Source organism: Leucoraja erinacea, chromosome 13, assembly GCF_028641065.1.
Source record: "Leucoraja erinacea ecotype New England chromosome 13, Leri_hhj_1, whole genome shotgun sequence".
In the NCBI taxonomy this organism is placed as follows: Eukaryota; Metazoa; Chordata; class Chondrichthyes; order Rajiformes; family Rajidae; genus Leucoraja; species Leucoraja erinaceus.
In genome coordinates this window covers 13,369,869-13,392,153 of record NC_073389.1, presented here as the reverse complement: position 1 = coordinate 13,392,153, position 22,285 = coordinate 13,369,869, and the positions used below count along the sequence as shown (strand labels likewise).

Genomic DNA, 22,285 nt, shown 5'->3' with positions numbered 1-22,285 from the left:
TTGCTCCAGCACTCTTGTCTATCTTCAGAATAAACCAGCATCCGAGGTTTCTTCCTACACATTCCGAATGGCAATTTGTCTTCTCATGATGAAAACGAAACTGCCTCATCCATAAACACAGGAGCTAAAGTTGCTGCAGAGATATTCTACAACCATCAAAGTCATAATAAACAGATGAAGTAGAAATGTGTTTGTTTCCGCATAAACAGTATTGGTTGCAAAATGCACTCTGCTGCCAAAATAATGGAAGCAGATTTTGGAAATAGAGTACAATACAAAGTTATTCCTGCATAAATGAATTTAGCTCAGAGAACTTAGGGTAAATTTTCATCCTGTGCCAGGTTTAACCTTTTACCTGTTATTGGCATTTGAAAGAAGAAAATTAATCAGAAAAGTGGGAAAAAAAATCATTCTTTTCATTCTGCCCAATCTACTTGCAATGCTTAAACAGATAAAGAAGAGATGCAGAGATTTGATAAACAGAGGAATTACAGTGCCTTCCATAATGTTTGGGACAAAGACCCATCATTTATTTATTTGCCTCTGTACTCCACAATTTGAGATTTGTAATAGAAAATATCACGTGTGGTTAAAGTGCACATTGTCAAATTTTATTAAAGGCCATTTTTATACATTTTGGTTTCACCATGTAGAAATTGCAGCAGTGTTTATGCAAAGTCCCCCCAATTCACGGCACCGTAATGTTTGGGACACATGGCTTCACAGGCGTATGTAATTGCTCAGGTGTGTTTAATTGCCTCCTTAATGCAGAGAGCTCTCAGCACCCAGTCTTTCCTCCAGTCTTTCCATCACCTTTGGAAACTTTTATTGCTGTTTATCAACATGATGACCAAAGTTGTGCCAATGAAAGTCAACGAAGCCATTATGAGACTCAGAAACAAGAATTAAACTGTTAGAGACATCAGCCAAACCTTAGGCTTATCAAAATTAACTGTTTAGAACATCATGAAGAAGAAAGAGAGCACTGGTGAGCTTTCTAATCACAAAGGGACTGGCAGGCCAAGGAAGACCTCCACAGCTGATGACAAAATAATTCTCTCTATAATAAAGAAAAATCCCCAAACACCTGGCCGACAGATCAGAAACATTCTTCAGAAGTCAGGTGTGGATTTGTCAGTGACCACTGTCTGCAGAAGACTTCATGAACAGAAATACAGAGGCTACACTGCAAGATGCAAACCACTGGTTAGCCACAAAAATAGGATGGCCAGGTTACAGTTTGCCACAAAGTACTTAAAAGAGCAACCACAGTTCTGGAAAAAGGTCTCACGGGCAGATGAGACGCAGATTAACTTCTCTCAGAGTGATTGTAAGAGCAAAGTATGGAGGAGACAAGGAACTGCCCAAGATCCAAAGCATACCACCTCATCTGTGAAAGACAATGGTGGGGGTGTTATGGCCTGGGCATGTATGGCTGCTGAAGGTACTGGCTCACTTATCTTCATTGATGATACAACTACTGATGCTCGTAGCATAATGAATTCTGAAGTGTATAGACTCATCCTATCTGCTGAAGTTCAACAAATGCCTCAAAACTCATTGGCCGGCGGTTCATTCTACAGCAAGACAATGATCCCATACATACTGCTAAAGCAACAAAGGAGTTTTTCAAAGCTAAAAGATGGTAAATACTGAGTGGCCAATCACCTGATTTGAACCCAATTGAGTATGCCTTTTATATGCTGAAAAGAAAACTGAATGGACTAGCCCCCATAACAAGCGTAGGCTAAAGATGGCTGCAAAACAGGTCTGGCAGAGCATCACCAGAGAAGACACCCAGCAACTGGTGATGTCCATTAATTGCAGACTTCAAACAGTCATTGCATGCAAAGGATATGCAACAAAACACTAAACACGACTACTTTCATTTACATGGCATTGCTGTGTCCCAAATATTATGCTGCCCTGAAATTGGGGGACTATGTATGAACACTGCTGTAATTTCTACACAGTGAAACCAAAATGTATAAAAATGGCCTTGTGCACTTAAACTGCATGTGATTTTTTTAATCACAAATCCAGGCCTTTCGACCCATCGAGTCCACACCGACCAGCAATTCTCGCACATTAATACTATCCTACACACACTGGGGACAATTTACATTTTATACCAAGCCAATTAACCTACAAACCTGTACGTCTTTGGAATGTGGAAGGAAATCGAGGATCTCGGGGAAAACCCACGCGGTTACTGGGAGAATGTACAAACTCCGTAAAGACAGCACCTGTAGTCAGGATCAAACCCAGGTCTCTGGTGCTGTAAATGCTTTAAGGCAGCAATACTACCGCTGCGCCACAGTGCCGCCCAAATGGGAGTGGAAATATAGAACTAAAATGATGTGAATAATACACCAATTTTCAATATTTTTATCATAATTGAACAAACAAAAAAGATAGGGATATAAATTAGCAATGGATTAGGCGTTATCCAAATGAATCATGCTAAAAACTATTGGTTCTGAAATATTCACACCATGCAGGACTAGGATCAACTGAACAATAAAATCTGAATAAATCTTAAGTAATATTTTTACTTTTCAGTTATTTAAATCCATCTTTGGTATACTTGGCTATTAGGACATTATGTGCCACTAAAATATTTTAATTCATACAAGTAATAGCTGTAATTTGGTTCCACTGTGGCAAGGTGAAATGGGGTTTACTGCAGTTACGAAGTGGGTTGACAAGTGGGAGAATGTGTTAATAATAAATCTAAATCTATATTAATAAATCTGAGTGAAACAAAAGATAAGCTCCTGTACCTGCTTGAAGCTAAGTTGGGGGGAAATACATTAAATGTGGGAGGATTTTCATCATGACAAAAACAAAAAAAAAACCTCTCATCCGTAGAGGTCTGTCTAAATTCAAAATGTTTATTGTATTCAACCTGGCTCCATCATTTACAAAAAATCTAATATATTCTTAAATTGTCCCACAGTATCTTAACAGCTGAAATTGTACCTTTTAAATACTATTCAATTATCCTTGCCTTGGTCCTTAATGAGCAGTTTATTTCTTATAATAGAATGCATTATAGGTGAGCATTATAATCCCGTTAGTGAGGAGTTTGTCTTCATCCCCTCTAATAGTAGATGCAGCAGTCAGTTTGATTACATAAGAAACCACAAACCATTCATGCCATGTTTGACCAACTGATATGTTTTGTGTTATGTTGTTTAAAGAAGCTATGTTCAAAAATCTTTCATCGGTGATTATACACACCATACACATTTTCAAACTTTGAGTCAAGAATCTGTCCTGTGTAGCCAAACCAGCTCACAATCTTCCATTGTAAAATGATTCATCCAATTTATTGCTGACTCAGTCTAAGCAAACTGAATTAAGTGTTCAGGACCACAGCCAAATAAATCCTGTCACCTTGATAACTGACATAGTTTTATCAGTCCAGGATTCTTCCTACTGGGTTTGGGTGCACAATGCCCTCTGCAGTGGCAATACCGAACACTCTGACACCTGGTAGACTAAAGAAAATTATTTTCAAAATTTACACCTGCAGCTTATTCTTGAAACAGAGTGGACGGCTCAGTAATTTCAATCTAATCACACTGTTTCTAACTTGGAAGCTTTTCATATAGTCAGTGGGTGTCTAAGTGAAATGTGATTAGTTTCCCAGTACTCATAATACTTCAATTAAAAGTACATTCACCAAAAACTGAATATACCAAATAGATGCAGCACTGTTTAAACCTGTAAAATTATCTTCTCTTTGGTCTCTGTGGGATCTGATTAGTATTACTGTGATGTACCTACAGCAATATGCATAACATTGCCCTTGAAATAATTTCTCTAATGTTTCTTTTATGCATCATATGTAGACCTACTCTATACAGCACACAGTAAATTTGAAAAATATATATAATTGGACATCCTTGAATCTCTGGTGTTCCAGAATGATATGTATATTCTATTTAATGTTTTGTTTAACATATGGTGCAATATTTCATTTCCATCGCATATGTTCCTATACAAACAATGAGCAACCTAGCGTTCCTTTTGTCACTTTGAAATCTCATGGTGACAAAGGTTATCCCATTTCTGATCTGTAGTCCAACATGAAGCAGCTGAATTTTAATGAGTTCTGAAATAGCAATTCATCTCATTAAAAATCACTTGAAGGTGGCATTCCTGACCAAACATTAATCTGGGAATACAATTACCACAGGAACTACTGTAGTTTAAAGTGGCCTGGCATCACCATCACCATCAAGTCAAACAGAGGTGGCATGAATGCAACAGATGAAACAATTTCCATCTTGCCCAATTAAAATGCACGTCCAAGTTTAATATTATCATCACGGAGCTGCCAATTACTTCTGAATACATTTCTGAATGAAAATTAATGAACACATAAGAAAACAAAAGTAAATATTTTTGACAGACACAAGGTTCTTAACCCAAAACGTCACCTATTCATGTCCTTCTGAGATGCTGCCTGACCTGCTGAGTTCCTAAAGCACTTTGTGACTTTTACTAAGCATATTTAATATTATTTATTTGGCTTTAAAACAACAGCCTTGAGTTCACATTATCTTATTTGTCTTTTAAATTGCATCAACCTGTGTTGGCTGAACAAATCCATAATCCATTCTTTAAATCCATCCTCCTACAAATCATACAAAACCCTCTTCCCAATAGTCGACAGCTATGTTCCAAACAAAATCAAGTTTTGCAATTTCTAAATAGATTAGTTAGTAAATAACCAGATTACTACGTTACTCACTGAATGATAGGTTGTGTACAGTATTGCAAAGATTAGCTAAGAAGGTCATTCCATGTTGACATTTGGAAAGGGTATTTTTGCTTTAAAGCTGCATTGCTGATTTTTTTTTTAAGTAATCAGTTAAAATTCATCAGTTAGTCTGGTGTTCTGCTTAGAGTCAACTACAGAGTTAACAAAAGAGGCAACATCAAGCAGTCCTGGATATTCACTCATGCATTATGCACCATAGACAAGTCTTGCCTGGATTCCTCAGAACTATGCCGAGGAAAGCATGGCTTGAATCCTGCATCGGATTGGTCATAGCACAGGATCTGAGGCCTCCCATTGACTGGAGAGTCACAATAGGAATAAATTGGATTAACAAAATTATTTCCCATTAGTCTAATGTTTTCAATTAATTGTTTATGTTAACTGCTTTTTGAAAATATTTTTTTTATAACTTTCTTTTTCATAGGTTATTAAATATTTCTCAATGTCATTTAAATATCAATGTCAACAACATATTTTTATAGCCAACAAAGCCCCAAGGCGAACTTTACTGGGTATTACACGCTGTTAAATATGTCAAAGTTATTTTCCAGCCGAGCCTTCCTCATTGTTCTACCATAGTGCCTTTTGATGTCTGGATGGGGTGGGAGATTGCAACCTTCACGCGGTCCGCCCTGTTTCAACGAATGCAATCAACCTGGCGTGCACAATCAAATAGAACAAGTTGTCCTACAACTTTAGTGGGTAACTTTAGGCTGTGCTCGCCATACGCAAGAATGTTTAAGAAGGAACTGCAGATGTTGGAAAATCGAAGGTACACAAAAATGCTGGAGAAACTCAGCGGGTGCAGCAGCAGCATCTATGGAGCGAAGGAAATAGGCAACGTTTCGGGCCAAAACCCTTCTTCAGACTGATAGGGGGGGGGGGGGGGGGGGGGGGGGGCAGGCAGGGAGAAGAAAGGAAAAAGGAGGAGGAGCCCGAAGGCTGAGGTAGGAAGGGGAGGAGACAGCAAGGGTTAACAGAATTGTGAGAAATCAATGTTCATGCCACCAGGATGCAGACTCCCCAAGCGGAATATGAGGTGTTCACTGCTCACTGGTTTAGAAGGAACTGCAGATGCTGAATTTTAGAAGGAACTGCAGATGCTGGATTTTAGAAGGAACTGCAGATGCTGGGTGGCTGGGTGAAGATGATGTCTGGGTGATGATGGCCAGTGAGGTGTGTGCTGGTGAGGGTGGAACACTACAGTAATTTTGACTGAGAGTGGTGGGGAAGACAGTCCAGCACAATTTCAATATCACAATTTAACGAGGATCCCCTTGTGCCAAAATATTTGCCACTTACTGTATACCAGCCGCACTGCAGAGGTGACATCATTTTGAAGTATCTTGGGATTTGCAAACCTGCTTCCAGATCAGAAACAGTAATTGCATCTCAGCACCACATCTCTTTTTTCCAGCAAGACCTTGTTATTCCCAAGTTTTCTTTCAATTGCAGTGGTTTTATTACTGGGCTAAGCTTTGGAGCTGAAAGTTCAGTTCTGGCTCAATGCCCAAACTGTAACTTTTAAGCTGCATTAATTCTGCAGTGAGACTGCTGAATGGCCTGATTGTTCATTCATACCTTAATTGGAGATCAATCTACTATAGACTGAGCTGTTACCAAATTACATCTGTTGGAGGAGTTAATTAAAACTCTATTAACTATAAAATATTCAAATTTTCAAAAATGTTTTTTATTGAAGTCATGTGTTCTGATTCATTTTTGGAGATCTTACTTGATCCTTGTACATGGGAAAACTGAGTAGATTTTTCAAAATTATGGATATTATGTAAAGTTAAGCTTGATGTATATTCAAACTAAATAATGTTCATTGCACATAAATTATCAAATGTACTGCACATTATGTTATCTTCTCAAATAAATAGTGTTGTACTGGAAATTGTACCTGAAAATGTATTTAATTTTAGTTTAGGTTAAAGATACGGCATGGAAAGAGGCCCTTCAGCCCACTGCGTCCATGCTGACCACCCATCACTCATTCGTTATCCCACTTTCTCATCCACTCCCTATAAATTAGGAGCGATTTACAAAGCCAATTAACCTACAAACTTGCATAACTTTGGGATGTGGGAGGAAACTGAAGCACCCGGAGGAAACACATGCAGTCACAGGGAGAACGTGCAAACTCCACACAGACAGCACCCAAGGTCAGGATCGCACTCAGGTCTCTGGTGTGCGAGGCAGTAGCTCTACCAGCTGCGACACTGTGTCGCTCATGTTGGAAAGAGCAATATGATGCTATTCTTTGATTGCAAAATCTTCCCAAGATTCCAATTTGAGAAGCTGAAAGGTCTGAAGTTGGATAAGCCACCTCAACCAGATGACTACACACCAGGGTTCTGAAAGAGGTAGTTGAAGAGATTGTGAAGACATTGGTAGTGATCTTTCAAGAATCACAAGAGTCAGGAATGGTTCCATGGGACTAGACATTGCAAATGCTACTCCTTTGTCTAAGAAGGGAGCAAGGCAAATAATAGGAAATTATAGGCTAGTTAGTCTGACTTCTGTGGTTGGTAAAACTAAAGTTTTACCAACCACAGAAGTCAGACTAACTAGCCTATAATTAATGAGTCCATTGTTAAGGATAAAGTTTTGGGCTACTTGGAAGCACATGATAAAATTGTCCCAAGTCAGCATGGTTTTGTTAAGGGAAGCTCTTGCCTGACAAATCTGTTGCTGTATTTTGAGGAGGTAACAAGCAGGATACACAAATGAGGGTCAGTGTATGTTGTTTACTTGGATTTTCACAAGGCCTTTGATAAGGTGCAGCGAGCGAGGCTGTTAAACAAGGTAGGAGCCCATGGTATTAAAGGCAAGGTACTAACATGGAAAGAGGATTGGCTGATGGGCAGAAGGCAAAGAGTGGGAATAGAATGGGCCTTTTCTGGTTGGCTACCAGTCACTGGTGATGTTGCACAGGGATCGGTGTTGGGTAGTTATCTGTTAATGATCTGGATGACAGAATTGATGGCTTTCTGGGCAAGTTTGTGGATGCTACGAAGATAAGTGGAGGGGCATGTAGTGTTGAGGAAGCAGGGTGGCTGCCATGGACTTAGACAGGTTGGGAGAGCGGGCAAAGAGGTGGCAATTGGAAAACAGCATAGCAAATTGTATGATCATGCATTCAGGTAGAAGGAATAAAGGTGTAGACTACCTTCTAAAAGGGAAGAGAAAATGAGGGGAGATCTCATTGAAGCCAACCGAAAGGCCTATACAGAGTGGACGTGGAAAGGATTTTTCCAGTAAAGGGAGAGTCTCGAACCAGAGGGTACGGCCTCAGAATAAAAGTTCATACCTTAACCTAGATAAGGAGGAATTTTTTAGCCAGAGAGCGGTGAATCTGTGGTATTCATTGCCACAGACGGCTGTGGAGGCCAAGACAAAGTGGAGATTGATTGGTTCTTGATTGGGGTTAGGAGGTTAAATTTGTTAGCCCTGATTAATAGTGGTGTAAGCTTGATGGGCCAAATGGCCTAATTCTGCTCCTATGGTCTTATCATAATGGTCCAGGCACCCACCTGGAATACTGTGCAAAATGCTCTCACACACAGATTTATGTGAACCCGATGTGTTTGCTCCATCTTATTGGACCTGTGGTAGGTACATGCTAGTATGGACCACAGGCAGTAATTCTGGGGGTGGACTGAAGGCCGTGGTAGGAGAAGCAAAGTAGCACAATGAACTCAATGTCAAAACTGAAATGGGATACATATACCTAACACACCATTAACCATTATGCCATTTTAAAGAATGTAACCAAGTTTCCATATCACATGCAGTAACTATATTGCAACAACATGTCTGGCATTTTCAGCAGGAATTTTCTGAGCAGCAATGTCTGAATCTCAAGCAGATTTTGCAAGTCTGAGTCTCAACCCGGAATGTCGCCAATTCCTTCTCTCCATAGATGCTGCCTCACCCACTGAGTTTTTCCAGCATTTTTTGTCTACCTCAGACTTTTGTCAGGTATCAGAGTGAAGGGAACCTGAATTTTAATGCCCTTTGTAGCTATGGAAACCTGCAGTTTCTCAACCGAGGAGAGAGCAGATGTATAGGAGCAGACTTGGTTATCGGCCCATCAAGTCTACTCCGCCATTCAATCATGGCTAATCTATCTTTCCCTCTAACTAGGGGGCATAGGTTGAATGTGGAAAGATTTAAAGGGTATCTGAGGGGCACATTTTTCACACCATAGGCAGTGGGTATATAGAATATGCTGCCAGATTAAGTGGTACAGACGGGTATAATTGTAATGTTCAGAAGATATTTACACAGCTACATGGATAGGAAAGATTGAGAGAGATATGGAACAAAAACAGGCAAATGGGACTAGCGCAGGTAGGTAACTTAGCATGGACGAGTTAGGCCGATGGGCCAATTTTCTCCTTGTATAATTCTATGACTACGTGTGATGATTTATGCTGTGATGGAAATTGAACAAGTTAGTTTTTGCTCTTGCACTACATTGTGGAGCTCAATGAATCTGAAGGATGCTCGGTACTAATGAGAATATCAAATTGCGGACCATATTTGTCTTCCAAACCAACTGCTTAATTTTTAAATGGTATTTAGCAGTGAGAGTGTACATTTTACCAGGATCATCCTTTGTACATTATGTTTATAGGTGATATTAACTTGAATAACCAGTTTTAAAGTAATCTCATGATCCATTTTATTCACAGTAAACTTAATAGTAAATTGCAAATTCACTCGACTGTATAAAAAACAGGCTATAGAACTGATACATTAACACAATTGATTGTAGTGGTAAATTACCCTTGAATCTCATGAGGCAATGCTCATTTCATTTCCATAAGCATGGATGTTGTTAGTCATCAATAATAGCTGTATGATCATTTTCTCCAGTTGCAAAGGGCATTAGTTAGATCAGATCTTGAGTACTGAGCATTGTATTGGTCTCCTTCTGTAGCAAAGGATAGTGATGCATTGGAAACAATTTAGTGACAATTACTGGACAATTATTTGGTAAGGGCAGGTTTCTTGTGGAACAAAAATTAGATACTGGGCATGTATCTGCTGCTGTTTGGAAGAGTGAGAGGGTGTTTGATTCTAACATACAAGAACCTGAGGAATCCTGAATGAATATAAAGAGGGTGTTTCCTCTTGTGATAGAATCTGAAGATAAAGATCACTGTATAAAATTAAGGGATCCACCATTTAAGACAGAGGCTTTGTTTCAGGAACTCTCTTCCTCAAAGTGTAGTAGAGAGTAGACAGATTCCTTATGAGAGAGCAAAAAGGTTTGCACATAGACAACAATGTGGAGTTGAGGTTACAATCAGGTCAGCCATAATCTTATTCAATGGCAGAGCAAACACAAGAAGGCAAATTACCTTTTCCTGCTTCTAATTGATATGGTCATATATATTTTTCGACCAAAAAACTGTTGAGGGTAAGACTTAGTTGGTTGGTTCCATCTTTCATGAATCTTTTTGGCATCTGTGCATGGTAATACTCACCGTGACTGACAACTATACGGTGGTTTGAGCTTCAAGAACAGTCCATGATGATCTCCATTGTCTGCTGACAATAAATGGCCAAAGTGTTGTGGAAGGTCAATTAGCACCACACTGTTGTATGTGTCATGATTGTGATGAAACCACGGAGTGGTGTGTTAATGGTAGTCATAAGATATTACATTTTTTCTGATTACTTGGCCAAAGTGATTTTGTTGTGCAGCAGACGTTGACTGAGTGCAAAGACCTGTTTGGTGTACAGAGCAGTTTAATGCTGGGTGGGCATACGGAGTGGAATCTCCTTTTGAGTAGACAGATAACATTACAGGAGTCTTCATGGTGCTGAGGCTTTCATTGCAGTGACATCCAGCTGGAATTGGTGGCTTGCAAGAAGAGTGAGAGCTAGCAATCCCCTTAGATGCAATCATCATATACTACAGACCTGATAGACATGATTGCTTGATGATAGTTCATATCACAGAAGAGGAGGTTTCAAATCGAGAGGTGAAAGGTTTAACAGGGACCTGAGAGGTAACTTTTTCACAGAGAGTGGTGCTAAAATGGAAGGAGCTTTCAGAGGAAGTAATAGAGGTGAGAAAATGTAAAAGACATTTGGATTGGTACATGGATTGGAGAGGTTTGGAACGAAATGACCCAAGCAAAGACAAGTAGAACAAACTTGGTTAGCAATGATGACTGTGGCCGAAAAGCCTGAAATTATGCTGTAATAAAGGTCTGTGACTATGAACAATGGTTGGCAAAGTGGACACCCAAAGAATGCAAAAATCACGTGAGCTTTCTGGATACCCAGTACCGACCATTTGGGTTTCCCTCCGTGAATTTTGAAAAGTAGCCTGGTGCCATATCCACACGACTTATTGTTAGCTGTACTTTGGAGAACCTGCAATGCTGGCAAGTGCACATTCGTGTTTAGCCTCAGTAATAGCAGAAGCCTGCTTTATCTGGAATAGAGAACATCCATTACCTCCCTGTTACTGCAGCTAAAAGAAAACTCAGATATGGTGCAGATCATTAAGGTTAGGATGTTTATTGTGATGATGATCTTGGATACAGGAGAGTAACTCATGGACTAGCTACAGAATGTGGCATATTTCCTTTACAATGACTGAAAAAATATCACAGATATTTTAACTTGGTGAGATTGGGATATGAAAATGTTTCTCTTTGGATGCAGAGAGGATATGTTCTTTGGACATGAGCACTCCGCACTATCTCCCTCCACTTGCATGCGGCATCTGCATAATTGGGCCTGAAGCTTCAATTCAGTCAGAGTAGTCAATGCAATATTAAGTTAACTTACGATGTTTCCAAGATATGAAATGACAAAGGGCTCTGTGGAAGTTCTGGAATGCCTTGAAGGCCCAGTTACTAAAATGAACAGCTGGCCTCCAATCAGCTCTTCAGCAAACTGGCTAAGTCTGAACTTTCAGTGTAAGTGGCGCTTTCACTGGCACTACTGCAAAGGAAGTTATGTTATGGAAACCTGCTTGAGTTGGGACAGACCAATAACATCTATGTGCTGGACCAAAGTCAATCAATTTCTGCGCTAAACTGGTGTTGCATGAGGATTAATTATGCTGTATTTCTGGGGAGTATATGTTACTGGTCAAATCACATGTAAATGCTCTAGCAAATTACACATTTTGACCAGAATATTTGTAATTACTCTCCATTCCAAAAAAAAAGACTTCTATTTGCATAGAACTGGGGATAAATGGGAAGTGCCATGAACTTGAATTTCATGCATATACTACTTAAATATTTATTTTGGAGCTTCATTGGTGGGGATGAATAGAATTCCATGGCACTTTCCTTCTTCAGACTGTTGCCAACTGAATTACAGGGCTGATGGTCAAAATACATCTAGATTTGCCTGTACTTGTTTTTGAGAAAAGCAGCAACAGCCAACTTTCCTCTTTCTGTTTGGTGTGAATGCTGAATCCCGTGGCATTCATGAAAGTTTTGCAAATAAGGCACAATTGGGTTCAGAGGAGGTTGCATTAAGTACTTGGACAGTATTCACAACCCAGCTTCGGCTAAGGCAAGATATAGGGCTGAAGTTGTGAATCACAGACAGATGTGTGAATGCAGTAGGAATAAAAATCTTGATATATTACTGATCTCTTGCTCTGGTGTTAGGGTACTCAGAGTATGGAGTATTCATCCAAACATTTCAAGTGTTTTATTACACTTCTGTCACAAACATAATATAATCCACACCGATGTGATTACACACTAATATTTAGACTTAGCCATACCGTTTTAAAAAACACATGTTCATGTTACATGATTTGTTGAAATGAAGAACATATACCTGCACGTCATAAACTTTGACATTCCTATCATTAAACTTGAGGGGAAAGTTTCTATAAAAAGTGCAGTTATACTCTGGATTGTTAATGTTTCTATCAAGTACAGAAAAAGGAAGTGTTAGATTACTGAAACATTTTACATTTCATTACTGTCAATTTAATGAACTTACATTGCTGAATTAGGAGGTGTCAAAATCAAACTCATTAAGTTGACTACACGAAAGCCACTAACAGCAAAGCTCAGCAGTAAGTGTAAACTGACTTTGAAGGAAACGGCACTGTTTTTTTTGTATCTGCAAATGAGAAAAGCAACTGAACTTTACATAACCAGTTGCTTTGCATATGTCTTCCCTGGGTATTGATAAAAGGTGACCAAAAAATTATGACACAAACTGAAAATTGCATTTAGATTGCAAGTTGAAAGCACATGCAATCTGTCATCTGTCCTGCAATGTGAAGGGAGACAACAAATCCAGCAATAATATAATTCTGTTCTGTGTATAACAGAATAAATGATGAGCATAGGACCGTCAACTTGGGCTTTACCTAGGCTTTACTCTGGCACTGCCTTTAGAAGTAATACATAATGCCAAAAAAGATAATGATGGAATAATGTTTACAAGTCTTGAAGGGAGAGGCAGAACTGCAAAGCTATGACATTTTGAATATGAACTATTTCACTTTTTAAACATTTTCATCCAAACGTTATTACATTCTAGACAGCACAATGTTTAGGTAAGAGTGGGAAAAGGAGATCAGTGGGGCAATTTTGTTACACAGATTTAGGTGTCTGAAACCTAAGTGAGGGAAGTACAAACGATAGTGGTATTTAAGAGGCATTTAGACAGGCACATGGACTGGCAGCGAATAGAAAGATATATACAATGTGCAGGTAGATGTGCAGTTTAAATTAGCATCACCGTCTGCAGAAACATCGCTGGACCCTAGGACTTGTTACTGCACTATACTGTTCTATGTTTTATATACATTTGCACCGATTAGGATGTGCAAACGGGGCACATCAGCAGGGCAGCAATAACAATTTGTCTTGTTGGCTTACAGCTATAAACCAGATGCACCCAAGGCTGAGCATTGTAAACTCTAATAGCCAAAAAATGCATAGCTTGTTACTACTTTGTAAGGAAAGGTTAGAATTGAGCAATGGACATCACTTGGTGTAGGGAGCTAGGGAGGGGGCGGAACAAAGGAGGGAGGACCTGGCCTGGGTTACTTTGTAACTTTGTTGGCACCATTTAGGTGGCGACTCTTTGCATACCTTGGGTATACAAAACAAAGAATTTTACTGTGACTCATCACAAGTGACAAAAAAGTATTCATTCAGGGAGTCGCTGAGGGAAGGCTCACTTTTGGTGGAAGAGATATTGGGATTGGATTGGGGATCAGCATTATGAATGAATGAATACATTTATTGTCATTGCACACTACTGTGCAACGAAATTCCATTACATCTCCTCCGGTTAAAAAAATACAAACACGACAACCATTGACACATATGTACACTTATTAGTAAAAATAATAAATAAGTATTTAAAAAAAAATTAAAAAGAATGTTGCATTTCTTGGAATTACATTTTGCTTCCCCAGTGTTCTCTGTTGGAATTAAGCTCTTTTATCGCACATGGGTAGACACTATTTTTTAGTCTACCAGAGGGTAGCAGAGTGAAAAGGTGGTTGGCAGGGTGGGATGTGTCCTGCTTGATATTTGTGGCCTGGCGCAAGCATCGGGCCCTATATATATCATCCAAGGAGGGCAGTTGAGCGTTTGTAATGCTCTGTGCAGTTTTTATAACTCTCTGCAGCGCCCTCCTCTCAGCCACAGTGCAGCTAACAAACCACACCAGGATGCCATAGGAGAGGATACTTTCCACGGCGCATCGGTAGAAGGACAGCAGCAGCGGCTGTGAGACGTTTGCTCTCCGCAGAGACCTCAGGAAATACAGCCGCTGCTGTGACTTCTTCACGAGAGTGACGGTGTTCATTTGCCATTTGAGGTCCTGGGAGATGTTTATTCCCAGGAACTTAAAGCCAGTGACTCTCTCCACCATGTCTCCTTTGATGTATAAAGGAGCAGGTTCCTCTTCCTCCTTAAGTCAACGACCAGTTCTTTTGTCTTTGATGGGTTGAGTACCAGGTTGTTTTTGGTACACCAGACAGTCAGTTTTTGGACTTCATCCCTGTAGGCAGACTCGTCGTTGTTGTTTATCAGTCCCACCACAGTCGTGTCGTCCGCAAACTTGATGATCCTGTTTGTACTGCGTGTTGGTATACAGTCATAAGTGTATATTGTATACAAGATGGGACTCAGCACACAACCTTGTGGCGCTCCTGTGCTGAGTGTCAGGACTGCGGAGTAATTGAACCCCATCCTGACAGTCTGTGGGCGGTCTGTTAAAAAGTCCTTAATCCATCCGCATGTGCTTGCATTAACACCCAGATCAGACAGTTTGTCCACCATTCTGCTGGGGATGATGGTATTAAATAGGTGTGTGGAGGGCCAAGAAGTATAGGGAGTGAGTGAGAATCACGGCTTCCATTTGGAGGGATTGTGGGATCAGAGGGATGGGTGCTGATTGAGGGATGGAAATCAGGGGAGTACTTGTACAGGCCAATGGGGGGAATGAAGAAGTGACGTATCTAGCAGGTATCCAGATTTCACTGGGCAACTCCAATGATGAGTGCCTCCAGGCCAAGATCCTCAGTGATATTTCGAAAGGAGTATTGCACAGGGAATGGCATCAATGAAAGTTGCATCAAGGTAGGGAGCCCTGAAATGTGGAAGTACGTGGGATGTCACAAAGTGTTAATCATTAGATTGCATGCCATCGAATGATACATGCATTATGCAATCGAATTTCCAGGCTCTTGTCCTTTCTTGAAACATTCCTTCAATCTCATGAGGAACACTAAATGAGAACTGTGAGTATTTATACCGTTCATGATGATAAAGGACAACAAAGCTACCATTTTAGGAATAATGCTGGAAAAATGCATCTGATCAGATGGTTATCGTCAAGGGCCAGAGCTCCTAGAGTAAACTCGACCTTTATTTTATTTTCAACAATACCGTCCAAAAGCTTAAACCAAACAGCCAATTTTCAAGTTTAATACTGCCTCCCACAATAAACCCTCCTTTGTTATCCTTTAAACTACCTCTTTTATAAATAGAACACAACCAAAGCAATTAAATGTTACAAATGCATTGAGTCTTTTCAAATTAGTTTTACTTGTACAATGCTGCAGGAAAAAAATTCGACCAAACATTTTCACATTTCTTTGAGCTGCCTTAGCAACCCTCAGAAACAAAAAGGACGAAACTTCCTTTTCATTCAATGAGAAAATAGCCAAAACACCCCGCAGAGCTTAATTGTTTTTTGAATTCTCCTTTCAAAACTAAAATACTTCTCTGCTAAAAATGAGTATGTAACCTGTTCAGCAAACCAACTCTTCACTTCATGTCATCAAAGTTAGATCTGACAGATTGCATGGTCCAATCTCATATGTGCAGAATTATTTTCATTATGAACAAAATATCTTAATATTACAACTGTGCATTATTTATGTATTTTGCGACCCTTTTATCATTTATCCCATTTTATTATGATGTTTCATCAAGCAGCATTGAGTATAAAAGTGAGGACGTCATGTTGCAACTACATAAAAACTTGCTTAGGCCATAATTGGAGTATTGTGTGCAGTTCTGGCTCCAACACTACTGGGAGGGTGTGGAGGCTTTGAATAAGGTGAAGATGAGATTTGCCAGGGTGTTGCCTGGATTAAAAAGTATTAATTAGAAGAAGGATAAACTTGGAATCTTTTCTCTGGAGAACCAGAGACTGAGGGGAGACCTGAAGAAAGTTTGTGAAATTATGAGAGGCATAGATCAGGCGGATAGTCAGATTTTTTTCCCCAGGTTGGAAGTGTCAAATTATAGAGGGCATAGCTTGAAGATAAGTGGGAGGCTTGGAGGAGATTGGTGAGGCAAATTGAGTGTGGTAGATGCTCAGAATGCACTGCTGAATGGTGGTGGAAGAAGATCTATATTATGGTGCTTAAGTGGCTTTTAGACAGACACATAAGCATTCAGGAAATTGAGGGGTATGAATCAAGTGCAGGCAGCTTCTAACAGACGCTGCTCAAAACATCTTGCCAATTCATTCATGTTTACTTTCTATTGCTGTTATCCAGACTCTCTTTCATATAGACCAGGGGCCTCCAAACTTTTCAGCATGAAGGCCACATTATATATTAGGCACAATTTTGCGGGCCATAGGAAACAATAAAGAAATGTCAGAGAGGGAGAGGGCGAGGGGGAGGGGGGGGGGGGAGAGGGGAGGGGGGGGGGAGGGGGAGGGGGGGGGGAGGGGGGGGGAGAGGGGGGGGGAGGGAGAGGGAGAGAGGGAGGGAGGGAGGGAGAGAGAGAGGGAGAGAGGGAGAGAGAGAGGAGGCAGAGAGAGAGAGGAGAGAGAGAGAGGGAGAGAGAGAGAGAGGAGAGAGAGAGAGCGAGAGAGAGAGAGAGGCAGTGAGAGAGAGAGAGAGGAGAGAGAGAGGATAGAGAGATAGAGACGGCACACAGAAAGTGGGGAGAGGGGGAGAGAGGGGAGAGAGAGAAGGGGTAGAGAGGAACCATCGCACGTTATAACGCGCCGCCAACCCATTCTGACCACCGCCGCCTCTCAACCCCCCTCCCCGCCCCCTCCATTTCACGCTTCTTCACGGCGGCCCTGTGATGTCTCGGCTCTGACATTTCGAGGGACCTGTCCTGTAACAATACTAAGAGCAGCTCCGGGCTGCTGTGCTCCCCGACTCGAATCGACTTGACGCCTAACTGACACACACTCCGTCCTGCGCTGAGCTTGCTGTGGGCCGGATAAAATCTCGTAGCACGCCGGATGTGGCCTGTGGGCCATAGTTCGTAGACCCCTGATATAGACCAAATTGTTCTCTCCTATGGTATCATGGTTGTCAAGGAGTCATCATTTTAAAAAAAGTGATTGTCCATTGAGGACAGTTGAGGGAAGTTTATTCGTCCAGAAGTGCTCGAGTCATTAGAACTCTTTTTCTCAAAGGGAATTTGAAGCAGAGTCGTTAATTATTTAAAAAAGGTATAGATAGGTGCTTGATAACTAAGAGGCAAAGGTTACCTCTGGGAAGACTGGAATGGAGAGTTAAGGATATAATCAGGTCAGCCGTGATCTTATCAAATGACTGACAAGATTGATCCCTGAATCCCTATTCTTGATTTCTGCATCCCTATCCCATGGCCTATCCCTGCACCTAACGTGTGTTGTTAGATAAGTTTATCTCCTTTTCAATTGACCTCATTAAATTATTTTCAAATGTCTAAAAAACTTAAACAAAACACTCCTGAATTTTCTGTGGTCCAACAATGCCATACAGGATCCAGTCAACAGCAGCATTAGGAAAGGTAAATAGAGGAAAATATAATTCACTGGTGGTATGAACACAGATGCTCATACTGTTTCTGTAGTAGCTGAGGTTACCAGAAGTGAGGAAGTTTTGCGTCAGAAGACTGCATGGTGATCAGCAAAGGACACATTTCTGAAGTGTTTGAAAGCTAGTCCAGAGAACCTTGGGCCTGCCTGTGAGTTTTAAACCTGTGAGGTTTTGGAAAATTATGAATCTTGCCTCCAATCTACATTGTTCTAAAGCACTAGGATTTCCTTCAGGCACAATTTTGAAAGTTGTTGCAGCAGTTGAAGTAATAAAGAAAGAGCAACAGAGACAAATTCCCACTTCCTGGCATTCTCCATCCTACTATGAATTTCTGGCAGAACTGGCTTTTGAAAGACTATACACATATTATAGTATTAAACATGGGATTTATGTCAGCAAACCATTCAATGACTAACAATAACTGTGGGGGGGTGTGTGTGTGCGTGGGTGTGGGGGGGGGTGGGGGTGTGTGTGTGCGTGGGTGTGTGGGGGTGTGTGTGTGTGTGTGTGGGTGTGTGTGTGTGCGTGGGTGTGTGTGTGTGTGTGTGTGGTGTGTGTGTGTGTGTGTGTGTGTGTGTGTGTGTGTGTGTGTGTGGGCGGGGGGGGGGTGTGGGCAGGGGGGGGCTTGAGGGGGGAGGGGTGTGGGGCGGGGGAAAGTTGTGTGGGTGGGGGGGAATTGACCTCGGAGAAAAGGCGGGGAAGAGCCATGGGGGAGAGGGGGGCATCACGGGGGAGGGGGGAGGAGCCAGCGTAGGGACCAGAGGGGTAGTGGCTGGAATTGGAGGTGCGATGGGGACTCACAGCGGGCGCTGGTCGCTGGTCATTCTCCACCGCCGGGATCAGAGTCTCCACTTTCCGTTTGGCGTCATCTCCGACTCTGGGCTGGGCTGGGTTTCCCACGCTGGGCTGGACTGGGTCGGGTCTCCGACGCTGGGCTGCTGATTGGGGCAGGCTGCTGCTTGGGGCCAGGCTGCTGCTTGGGGCAGGGCGGGGCTGCTTCGGGTCCCTCCGAAAGTATGGCTGGAAACCTCCGCCTGCCACCCTCAGCTCCAGTAAAGACGTGATGGCGCAGGAAGAGGCAGACCGTCCTGGGCTGTGACAGGGGAAGGGACTAATCCGCGCGGCGCCGACTGGCAGGTAAAGAGATCGATCTGCGCACGCGTGGTTTTTAAGATTTTTAAACCTCGCTAACTTTTACGACATTCAACCGATCGGAACAAAACTTGGCGCACTCACAGCAGAGGAGAATGGTGATTGAACTGGCAAAAATCGTAGCGCTATCGCGAACCGTTTTTGCGCAAATAGAAAGTCCGCCAAACCGGAAGATAACAAGATCAGAGTTTGTTATGTACAGATAATAACAATCATACTTATATATTGGTAAAAGGGAATTTAAATCAAACTTAGTCATTCTTATTGTGCTATCTTTGGCACTTTTAGTTAGGGATTATTTTAATTCACATGTATTTAACATTGAACTCTATTTACTTATGTAAAGATGGTTGGGTGTAAGTGTTTTGAACTATTGCAGACTCTGTGACAAAGGTGATGACACTGATGAAGCTACTACCAATGTACTGTTGGATAGCAGGTTCCAGTATCTAGACCAATGTCTGTTGAATTTGTGCAATATGGGTTGAAAGGTACTTCCGTTTAGTTGTTTAAGTAGGAACTGCAGATGCTGGAAAAATCGAAGGTAGACAAAAATGCTGGAGAAACTTAGCGGGTGAGGCAGCGTCTATGGAGCGAAGGAATAGGTGACGCTTCGGGTCAAGACTGTTTTGTTGTTGATCCCTCAGAGAAATGCAGCTGATGACCTCTATATTGGTGAGCATGTCACTGACCTCCTGCTTTACTACCAATGATCCAGCAGTACAGCATTAATGTCCTGGGCTGAGAAGCTGGGTGCACTGTGCAGCTAGTTCCTCTGCTTTACATTGCCACAGAAAAATCCTATTCTTTGAACAGGGTTGCTAAAATTGACCAGAAAGTTAACTGGTTTGTTTATTCAACGTATTATTTTATTATAGCTTTTTCAAATTTTAAATTAATCTTCTGTAGTTTAAGTTATTTTTAAGCGCATTAAGTTGTTTATTTTTTGATTGTGTAAATCTGTCGAATTATCAGGGACTTTTAAAAATAGATCAAACGCTAGTGATAAAAGCAAGCTGTCAAAATGCCTTCAAAGCATTTCATGGGTGTACCTCAAGATCAATCACTAGGCCTCGTCACCCATCACGTCCTGATCTGCCCCATGCTTTGGCTGCAACTGAGTTGTTAAAGGTAGGTGCAGCTGCAGGAAAAGCATGGGGTTTAAATGTGGGCAGCAGTCCACACCAACCACGATCCAGCCTGATATGTTTCCTTTAAAATAAGGTGAGATTTTGAGTTTGCATATTCATGAGTGTCTCCTTCCCTTAAACGGCTGGGTGGCCACGATAGAGGCGTCTAGCATGGAAACAGGCTATTTGGCAAACCAGGTCAAACCATCAGCCATCCTTATATACTAATCCTACATTGATCACTTCTTGTTTTAATTCTCCCATGTTCTTATTAATTCTTCCCAGATTTTATCACTCATCCACATACATGGGGCAATTTACAGTGGCCAATTAACCTACCAACCTGTATGTTATTGGGAAATGGGGGTTGGTAAGTTAATTGCTCTAAATGTCTAAGGGCAATGGACTCTATATTGGATCAGCAAAATTAAAACATGTACATTTTCTGTCTAATATATTCACCTGGATGAGCAGTCTTGCTTTGTATTTCTTGCTGTACGTTCGTGGGATGAATCCAATAGTAATTAGAGTCCCAGTTGTGCCAAGCGGAAGCAATTCTCCAGCTTGAGGTGATACCACAAATTCCGGATCACTACAAGGTAGGAATAGTGCTGTGAATGGTATGGGATTCCTAAAAGTTAAAGAAAATTAAGTCAAAAACTACTTCGAAGCAACAATTTCAAAAATCCCACCACCTTCACCACCCACCTCGCTCAACTCTCCACCCCACGAGACCACCCCGCACAACTTGCATTTGCAACACAGGAGCAGCGGTAGAGTCGCTGCCTCACAGTGCCAGAGACCCAGGTTCCATCCAGACTACGGGTGCTGTCTGTACTAAGTTTGTACCTGCGAGGGTTTTCTCCCGGTTCTCTGGTTTACTCCTGCACTCCACGTTTGCAGGTTAATTGAATTCATCCTGAGTGTGTGTAGGATAGTGCTAGTGCGTACGGGCATCGCTTTGATGGACCGAAGGGCCTGTTTCCGCGCTGTATCTCTAAATCTACCCCAGAACCGCGAAATTGCCCGCCACACGGAACGAGTTAAGAGCTAGCTGCGGGCCGGATAAAATCTCGTGGCAGACTGGATGTGGCCCGCCAGCCATAGTTTGGAGACCCCTGATCTAAAGTATTGACCCGTTTTTTTTCTCTGCACAGACATTGTCTGATCTGCTGGGCGTTTCCCACACTTCCGACTTCATTTCACAGCTTTTATATTTTCCTCTATTCCTTTTCTTTCTCTTACTATCTCTTCATTAGCTTACTATCAACCAGATGAGTACATCAACATTTACAGTGCCCTCCATAATGTATGGGCCAAAGACCCATCATACATTTGCCTCTGTACTCCACAATTTGAGATTTATAATAGAAAAAAAATCACACGTGGTTTTTACACTTTGGTTTCACCATGTAGAAATTACAGCAGTGTTTCCACTGAAGGAAATTACCCGAAATTCAGGAAATTCTGGTTGTCTTCGGGTAATTTTAGGGAAATTAAATAATTTCAGGACATTTCTGGAAATTTCCCAGCCCGGTAAGCCTTCCAGAACTGCGCATGTGCGACTGCTGCCCCAACTGCGCACGCGCGGAAACTGGGCCCACTGCGCACGCATGGGGAAACGCCAAAGGGCCCAATCAGGCCCGCGGGATGATTAGCGGTAAAAAAGTGTGTAACTGTACATTTACGACCATCCGCGCCTGCGCAGTTGGGGGAGACCCATCAGCCACGTCACAATTGAAAATGGCGCTGGTGACGCAGTAGGGACGCCGTATTGCCACGCATGCGCAGTGGGCCCGGAATCCACTTGTTCGCAGTTGGGGCAGCAGTTGCACATGCGCAGTTGGGGAAGGCTTACCGGGGTGGGAAATACCATCAAATTCCAGGTAATTTGGAATTCTATTT

General features: G+C 41.7%; 1 protein-coding gene across 1 annotated transcript in view; it reads right to left on the bottom strand.

The window, feature by feature from the left end:
- Positions 1-22,285, bottom strand: part of LOC129703105 (cilia- and flagella-associated protein 47-like) — a 422,488-nt gene that overhangs the window by 8,875 nt on the left and 391,328 nt on the right. Inside the window, exon 63 of the mRNA XM_055645303.1 lies at positions 20,843-21,011. Coding sequence (XP_055501278.1) covers positions 20,843-21,011 — 169 coding nt within the window. The remainder of the gene's footprint in view (positions 1-20,842; positions 21,012-22,285) is intronic.